Raw genomic sequence first — 9,689 nt, 5'->3', positions numbered from 1 at the left:
GATGGATTGATGAAAAATGTCTATATTAACGTAAAAGAAGACATTTAATGTGCCCAAGAGTGATTATTATTATTATGTACGTACGTATTAGTATTATATTACTATGGCGTCAAGACTAGAGGGACACTCTTAGTGATTTCAATGTGTACTTGCATGCCAGCACAGTGTAGAAGTTATTTAAGTACAGGTACACATAGTAAGTATAATTACCAGAGAACATATAAAATAAACAATAACTTTAACTTAAAATTTCGGAAAGTTTCCAAACATAATGGAGAGATGTGTGCATGGAGAGTGTAAACAAACCAGGTGGCGTGCAGTGACCGTATTAGAAAGTCAGGTGGGGGGAGTCGTACAGCAAGTTTTGATCATAATTTGAAATGTCTGTATTAGTGGAATGCCGTAAGGCGAAACACTGTAAAGCGGGCCTTACTGTATATTAGAGCTGATTTCCTCTAAATCTGTTTATTACAATATACAGTACACTACTGTATAAACATTTGAAAATATACTAAAAATGTTATAGATGAAGCAAAGGTGACCCTCGACTTACGAAGGCCTCATCTTACGATAAAATCGACTTATGAAGCTTTTCAGCGTAAAAATTTTACCTTGACGTACGATGAAAAACTCTACTTACATCATTCGTCCTGGGCACGGCTGTCTGGGCCGTCTGGCCTGAGTGCCTCGGCTAAGCTAGTGTGACACTGTTTACAAGCCAGGACGGACGATTGCATGTATACATTCGATAAATTTTGTATTATTCCAGTATTTTTAGAGCTTCTAACTGCTAAATAAGCCACCAAGGGCCCAAAGAAAGCTTCTAATGCCAACCCTGTGGTAAAAAGGGTGCGAAATACTATCATACCACGTTCAGCTGATGCTACACCACGGTCAGCTGCTGCTGTACCACCATCAGCTGCTGCTGTACCACCGTCAGCTGCTGCTGTACCACCATCAGCTGCTGCTGTAAGACCGTCAGCTGCTGCTGTACCACCATCAGCTGCTGCTGTACCACCGTCAGCTGCTGCTGTACCACCATCAGCTGCTGCTGTAAGACCGTCAGCTGCTGCTGTACCACCATCAGCTGCTGCTGTACCACCGTCAGCTGCTGCTGTACCACCGTCAGCTGCTGCTGTACCACCGTCAGCTGCTGCTGTACCATGGTCAGCTGCTGCTGTACCACGGTCAGCTGCTGCTGCTGCAGCACTGTCAGCCACTTCTGTAGCACCGTCAGCTGCTGCTGTACCACGGTCAGCTGCTGCTGTAGCACCGTCAGCTGCTGCTGTACCATGGTCAGCTGCTGCTGCAGCACCGTCAGCTGCTGCTGCTGCTGTAACACCGTCAGCTGCTGCTGCTGCTGCTGTAACACCGTCAGCTGCTGCTGCACCACGGTAAGCTGTACTACTCGGGGATGTGGAGAGACTGTTGTTGGTTTGGCTTATTGAGAATACTGAGAAACAATTAACCCCAGAGGGTTAGCTACCCAGGATAACCCAAGAAAGTCAGTGTGTCATTGAGGACTAACTTATTTCCATTGGGGTCCTTAATCTCGTCCCCCAGGATGCGACCCACACCAGTCAACTAACACCCAGGTGAACAGGTAAAAATGCCTCTAACTAGTGCTCATATTGGTGAATTTAAGACCAGCAAAGGTTTGTTTGAGAAATTTAAGAATCGTAGTGTCATACACAGTGTGATAAGGCATGGTGAAGCTGAAAAATTCCAACCCCAACAAGTGTTCAATTGCGACAAAACAGGCCTGTTCTGGAAGAAAATGCCAAACAGGACATACATACTCAGGAGGAAAAGGCACTCCCAAGACACAAGCCTATGAAAGACAGGCTAACTTTCTTGTTTTGTTGTAATGCTAGTGGGGATTGCAAAGTGAAGCCTTTACTCATGTATCACCCTGAAAATCCTAGGGTATTCAAGAAAAAACAGTGTCTCATCACTACATCTTCAATAAAGGTGTCATTTATTCTTCGTTTAGTACAGTAGTACATGCACAATATATATTGTGCATGTATCATTCTTTTTGTGTGTAGGAAAATGTATATTTCATGTGGTAAAATTTTTTTTTTCATACTTTTGTGTGTCTGGAATGGATTAATTGATTTCCATTATTTCTTATGGGGAAAATTAATTCAACTTACGGTAATTTCGTCTAACAATGAGCTCTCTGGAACTGATTAATATCTTAAGTCGAGGGTCCACTGTACTTGATAAAACCTCTTGTAAGCGAAACAACTTATTAAATAAAAGGTCTGCTTTTGTTCTAAGCTTATATTTTTTCTACTAGCCTAGACCAAAGGAGGAGCCAGAGATGTGAGTAGGGAGGTTAACAAAGTTTCTCATTTCAAACACTGCAAGGACTTCTGATGAAGTCCTCTGTACAAGATGTTGGTCGAGGTCACCAATGAAGCAGAGGGGAGTTCACATTTTTCATCATAAGTGTGATGGTGTCTGCTTGTTGCCACTGAGGTCTATACAATGCACATGCTAGTATGAAGATACTAATGTTTATACATAGATTGATGAACATCTTTTCCAGATGATCAGAAATGGCAACATCAATTAGCTGGGCATGTACACTTTTACAAAAAGTTAATGGCAACACCTCCTCATCCTTGCCTTTCTAGTCTTATCCATGAGGTGTAGCCAGTCCTGGCACACAAAAGTATCTCAATAATGGTGATCACATCAGGATGAAGTGTTCATGAAACTGTGTGAGCTTGATGTCACTGGTAATAAAGACTAATGTTGGTAGAGAGGATACTGACAGACTGGCTCCTCATGTTTGTGTTCAGCTTGAGCAGATAGGTGTGCAAGCTGGTTGCCCCTGAGACAGGAAGGACACTGGGATATAACTTTATGGTCTTGATAAGGCACAAAACCACCTCGTCCCCTTTTTCTCTCCCCCCCCCTCACTTGTTCATTCTCAATCACTCTCACTTACTCATCTACTAGGCAGTTGTTGCCTTATATAGCTTACATGTTTATATAACCATCACAACCAGGTTACACCAGCATGTCTTTAAGGAATTTATTTTAATTTTACCTTAGTCTTTCATTTTGATTCTGTTTTCTTTCTCCTTATTTTCACTCTTACACTCCATTTTTTTTTATCTCCTTACCCCATTATTTGCATTCTTTATTCCCCTTCCTCCCTTTTACCCCTCTCTCTCACTTTCACTAGTCATACAAGGTGTCTTCTGACTCTAAGTTCTACTTCACTTCAGTGACATGAAATGCATCAGTAAACACACAGCATATATACAATTATCCTTTTTAAAATAAATATGTACTTACCCAAAGGTCATATTACGTCTTGCAACACCCCTACTAATTCCACGACCTTGATGAGGTATTCTACGAACTCCATGCCTGGATCCAGAAGGTTCATCGTAAAAAATTGTTAAGGAAGATTTACTGTTACAACATTTAAAAGATAAGCTGTTTCCCTAAATTTAGTTTTGTGATTATGAGGCAGATGCACTCTCAAGGTTTAGTTAATGTTCTCAACACAACCTTCAAAGAAACCTAAGTTCCTCATTTCTACACTTCATCCTCTATTCTACATCACTCACACATATAGCTATATGAACAAGATTAATCTACAAACACAAAATGCCGAACTCCAGCTACCCAATAATCATTCCTCATTTCCATGATAAAATCCACAGGCTACATTTATGAGTATCATCAGTTGAACGTGTGTGTGTGTGCACTTACCTATTTGCAGTTGCTGGGGTCTGATGCCAGCCCCACTTCTCAACTAGCTACCAGCCAGATTCACTCCTTCCTAGCTTTATGGGCCCTATCATACCTGCTCTTAAAACTATGTATGGAGCCTGACTGACTCCACACTTCAATAAGATCATTCCAGGTCTCAACAACTCACTGAAAAAATATTTCCTGATATCCCTGTGGCTTGCTTTGGTGGGATATGACCGGTTTGTTGAAAGAAGATGATCCCTGTGGCTCATTTGTCTCCTTACCTGTTTTTAACCTCTCAGGATCTGATATTCTATGCCTGCCCTGGTTCTTCTGCCCTCCAGTGTATTGAGATTTGATTTCATTCACCTCTTTTCATTGCATATACCCTTTAGCTCTGAAATAAGCCTAACTGCATACTTGTACACTGTCTACCATTTCTGAACATGCTTTTTCAAATGCAGGTTCCATACTGGAGCGACATACTCCAGGATGGGCCTAACCTATGTTGTATAAAGTACAGTGAACCCCTGGTTATCGGCTGCTTCTGTTATCAGCCAACTCGGTGATCAACCGGTTTTTCAGCGCCCAGTTATCGGGTGTTAATTTGGTGATCAGCTGTTTGGGATGCATCCGTCTGACGGCTGGGGCCGCTTGCGCGTCAGTATGGCTGTTTCTTTCGGTGTGTGAGAAAGCTTCTGATCATACATCCAAACATCTCGCTTGTTTTCCACTGTTTTTTTGTGGTTTTTTGCTGTGCAACTGCAAAATAAGTAACCATGACTCCAAAGAAAGTTCCTGTGGTAAAGAAAGTGAGAAACACCATGGAATTCAAGCACGAAGTGTAGCAGGCATGCAGGGAATGCAGCAGGCATGCAGGGAATGCAGCAGGCATGCAGGGAGTGTAACAGGCATGCAAGGAGTGTAACAGGCATGCAAGGAGTGTAGCAGGCATGCAGGGAGTGTAGCAGACATACAGGGAGTGTAGCAGACATGCAGGAAGTGTAACAGGCATGCAAGGAATGTAACAGGCATGCAGGGGGTGTAACAGGCATGCAGGGAGTGTAGCAGGCATGCAGGGAGTGTAGCAGGCATGCAGGAAGTGTAGCAGGCATGCAGGAAGTGTAGCAGGCATGCAGAAAGTGTAGCAGGCATTCCAGAAGCCAGCATTAGTCTTCAATAAAAGTATGTAATGCTGACTGAATTGTTAAAAAAATTATTTTTTGGTGAATATTTTTGTCTGGAAAGGATTAATTGTAATTACATTAATTCTTATGGGAAATATTATTTTGGTTTTTGGTCATTTCGGTTTTAGGACAAGCTTCTGGAACGGATTACGGCTGATAACCGAGGGTTCACTGTACCTGGAAAGACTACTGAGATTCCTGAAGGCCACTCTTAGATTTGCCAAGCAAGCATTGGCTGCAGAAGTTATTTGGTTGATGCGAGCCTCTGGCAAAATGCTAGGCGCTATGCTTACCCCTAGGTCTTTCTCTGAATGAGTTCTTGCAACCTCTGTCCCCCAAGACTATACACAGTATCCAATCTTCTAGCCCCTTCCACAATCTTCCTGACCTTGCATTTGTTGGGAATGAATTCAAGGAACAACTTATTTCACCCATTTTGCAGTTTGTTCATATCCATTTGCAGCCTTTCCCTGTCCTTGTCCTTTTCATTCTTCCCATCAGTTTTACATCATCAGGAAGCAGGGATGAAAATAAATGATATAAAATACCGACATTATGGAAACAAACATATATGCAGTTTAATGTGATCCTTTATTGACAACGCTTTGCCCACACAGTGGGCTTTTTCAAGTCACAAACAGATCTACCTGGGGTGGAAGGCACGGGAGTATTTATAGTCAGGTTCAGAATGTTGAGGTCAGGTGGAGAATGCTGCATCTGATGATCCACTGGGTGGGGTTATAGAATCTTGGGTAGCTTGGCAGGGGTATTGGACAAGTCGTGAGTAGACCTTCTGCAGTGTTCTATGTTCTTATGTGGGATAGCGATGAAGAAGTTTCTTGGCAAGTGGTTCAGCTATGTTATAGAAGCCATTGTTCTGGTTGAAATTGTTGGTTATAGAGATAAGCGATGATTCCAGGATTCTTTGGTACTGAGTGTTGTCTTCTGTGGCGATAAGTCTTGAGTTTCTGTAGTTAATTAAATGGTTGTGTGAATTGCAATGTTGTACACAGGCATTCCTTGTATCGTCAGCCCTGCTTGCGTATTGGTGTTCTTAAATACATATTTCAGAATACCAATATGCAAGCAGGGCTGAAAATACAAGGAATGCCTGTGTACAACATCACAATTCACACAACCATTTAATTAACTACAGAAACTCATGACTTATCGCCACAGAAGACAACACTCAGTACCAAAGAATCCTGGAATCATCGCTTATCTCTATAACCAACAATTTCAACCAGAACAATGGCTTCTATAACATAGCTGAACCACTTGCCAAGATCTAGATCTCTGGCAACTGTAGTGTTCATTGACTTCTTGCAGATCTCAGCAAGTGGTTGGGGGAATGCTTTTGTTTAATCTTGCAGAATCCAAGGTGACACCTTGTTAGGTTCCACTGCCTTTGATGTATTCAGCTCCAAGTTTTTTTTTTTTTTCCACTTCTTACCTTGTCTGTAAAGTGTTCAGTATCTGTTAGTGTACTCTTTTCCCTAGGCTTTCTGACATTGCCCAGTTTTGACTAAGAAAACCTCTCTGAATCATTTGTTTAGCATTTCACCGACTTCTTTATCATTTCCCATAAACTCTCCTCCTCCTTCCTGGAGTTGAATTACCTGGTCTTTTACTTTTGTCTTACTTCTGATGAGGCTGTGAAGCAGTTTTAGTTCAGTCTTGGCCTTAGCAACTATTTCATTTTCAAACTCACTCTCAGCTTCTCTCCTCACCCTTGCATATTCATTTCTGGCTAATTTGCTCACTTCTCTGTTTTTATGTCCTTCACTTCTTGTAGTTTTTCCACACTCTTATGTTTCTCTTTTTTTCTTGCCTCTTTGCATCTCTAGTTAAACGAAGGGCTCTCTTTTGTCTTTGCTATTTCTCCATCTGTCTTCTGGGTATGAAGTTCTTTACCTCCTGGCATTTTCCAATTATATACCCCACCATCGTATCTACTGATTTTCCTTCCAGTTTCCAGTATCTGGGAATTCCCTCACCCCTGTTAAGTTACCCCTTCTAAAGTCTGGCCTCTTTTGCCCTCTATTTGCCAATCTTCCTGCTACATTTAGTTCCATAAAAATACTTGAAGATCATCACTGCATGGTCTTCCGTGGTGGTAGTTTTGTATCTAGAAATGGAGTCCCATGGGGTCTCTTATTCTATTTCCTTTATGTTTAATATATTTATGGTAAATGCTAAGTCAAGTCTTGCTGGTTCATAGTTCTCTTGTTATATCCTTAACATGCTGACACAACGTTTACCTTGAACTTAGCCTTCCACACTTCTGGTCCCCCAGTTCTCCCAACCTATCTCTGTGATTGAAATCACTCATGATGAATAGCACTCTCTAGCCCTGTGGGCACTCACTGCTGCTCTCAGCTATGATGTCAACTATTGTTTTGTTGTTGTCTTTGTATTCTTGCCTCAGTCTCAAGTTAGGTGGCAGGTTGAATGTCACTGCAACTACTACTTTTGATCTTCCAATCTTGACTAAGCCCACTACGAAGCTGTGTGTCTACTGTCTGTTTATTCCTCTCACTTCTTCAAAGCTAAATTGACTTCTATTTAGCAGTGCCACTCTTCTGCCTTTCCTGTTTTGTTTGTCTTTCCTTATCACCTGATCTTCAGCTGGAGATATGGTGTCTGATATTGTGTAGCTCAGCTTTATCTCTGTGATAAGCTCATTTGACAGGCATGGAGGAAGGATCAGGGTCAGAGTGCATGTTGCCAACAGGGATGTGATCAGGGAAGGGGAAGGGAGTGAGGGATATTGATAAAGGGGAAGGGGGGAGGGGCTGGTGTTAGTGTTGATGCTGGTATGGTGGTGAGTGGTCCAGAGTTGTGCTAGCTTGGAAAGGATTGGAGCCATTTCTGGAATAGTTCTTTGAGGTTGGAAGTTCCCTTCTTCTGGTCCCTCCACAGCTGCTTTGGATAATTCCTCATTGCCTACCATTAACACACATGTCCACTTCTCATGCATTCATCGCCATCTAGGTCACATGTAGCCTACATTCATACACTTCTTGCTGTAACACGTACACACATTTACTGAAGAGGATCTCTAAGGCCAAGAATCACAAAATACTCTTTTTACTTGTTTAAATTTCATGTCCAAGCAGTTTCTCACTTTTCATTAATAAGTGTTTATGACACTAATCTAAGCATTGGAATACATATACCTCTTGGTGTATATACCCTAAAATTAACGCAATATGAACTCTCTATAAAATTCTCTACATAAATAATAGGCATGAGTGACTACATAAAAGGATATGAGGTCTCTCGGAGCACCTGAGCGATGGTCTAACGTGAGGTGAGCTGCAAAGTCGTCTGTTACGTGGTTGGGATCTCCTCCAGGCACAGATGCACATATTGGACAAACCTGGAAATATAAGGTGTTGTTTAGAATAAAACATAAATATAAGAAGGGTGGATTATTTGCAGAGTAAAAGAGAGGTGAAAAGAGTGGAGAGGGGGTGGAAAAGGATAGAAAACGATAGTGGGTGAGGTGCTGTCAACTAATTTTGCCGAGATTAAGAATAATTTTTGGAGTGAGATAAATAGGTTAAGAAAGCCTAGAGAATGAATGGATTTGACAGTTAAGTTAGTAGATGGGGAGTCAGAGATATTGGAAAGATGACAAGAATATTTTGAGGAACTGTTAAATGCTGATGATGAGAGGGAGGAAGTAATTTCATGCACTGGCCAGGGAGGTATAACATCTTCCAGGAGTGAAGAGCTGGATGTGAGTGCGGGGGAGGTGCGCGAGGCACTGGGTACAATAATAGGTGGTAAAGCAGCTGGAGCTGATGGGATAATGACAGAAATGTTAAAAGGGTGGATCTAGTTTTAGAGTGGTTGGTACTTTTGTTCAGTACCTAGGGGATTGTTTGGTATCAAGGGACTGGCAGAGAGCATGTATAGTTCCTTTATATAAATGGAAGGGGGACAAAAGATTGTAAAAATTATGGGGGAATAAGTTTACTGAAAGGTTAGTGGACGAGTTTGGGAGGGTGTGTAAAGGCAGAAAGTTGAAAGTGAACATAGATAAGAATAAGGCAATGAGGGTATCAAATGATTTAGTTAAGAAAAATTGGATATCACATTGTGGGAAGGGAGTATGGAAGAAGTGAATGTGTTCATATATTTGGAGGTTGACTTGTCAGCAGAAGGATTTATGAAGGATGAGGTTAACCATGGAATTAATGAAGGAAAAAAGGTGAGTGGTGTTTTGAGGTATCTGTGGAGACAAAAAACGTTATTCATGGAGGCAAAGAAGGGAATGTACAAGAGTATAGTGGTACTAACACACTTATATGGGTGTGAAGCATGAGTTGTAAATGCTGCAGCAAGGAGGAGGCTGGAGGCAGTGGAGATTTCGTGCCTAAGGGCAATTTTTTTTTATTTTTTTATTATCACACCGGCCGATTCCCACCAAGGCAGGGTGGCCCGAAAAAGAAAAACTTTCACCATCATTCACTCCATCACTGTCTTGCCAGAAGGGTGCTTTACACTACAGTTTTTAAACTGCAACATTAACACCCCTCCTTCAGAGTGCAGGCACTGTACTTCCCATCTCCAGGACTCAAGTCCGGCCTGCCGGTTTCCCTGAATCCCTTCATAAATGTTACTTTGCTCACACTCCAACAGCACGTCAAGTATTAAAAACCATTTGTCTCCATTCACTCCTATCAAACACGCTCACGCATGCCTGCTGGAAGTCCAAGCCCCTCGCACACAAAACCTCCTTTACCCCCTCCCTCCAACCCTTCCTAGGCCGACCCC

General features: G+C 42.0%; 1 protein-coding gene across 5 annotated transcripts in view; it reads right to left on the bottom strand.

Moving 5' to 3' along the window:
• Kcmf1 (Potassium channel modulatory factor 1) overlaps positions 1–9,689 on the bottom strand; it is a 108,829-nt gene that overhangs the window by 37,270 nt on the left and 61,870 nt on the right. For all 5 annotated transcript variants that reach the window (XM_053787738.2, XM_053787739.2, XM_053787740.2 and 2 more), the window contains exons 4-5: positions 8,180–8,286; positions 3,313–3,408 (exon numbers count right to left, since the gene is read on the bottom strand). In XM_053787738.2, coding sequence (XP_053643713.1) covers positions 3,313–3,408; positions 8,180–8,286 — 203 coding nt within the window. The remainder of the gene's footprint in view (positions 1–3,312; positions 3,409–8,179; positions 8,287–9,689) is intronic.

Source organism: Cherax quadricarinatus, chromosome 47, assembly GCF_038502225.1.
Source record: "Cherax quadricarinatus isolate ZL_2023a chromosome 47, ASM3850222v1, whole genome shotgun sequence".
Classification (NCBI taxonomy): Eukaryota; Metazoa; Arthropoda; class Malacostraca; order Decapoda; family Parastacidae; genus Cherax; species Cherax quadricarinatus.
This window is presented reverse-complemented; position numbering and strand designations above follow the sequence as displayed.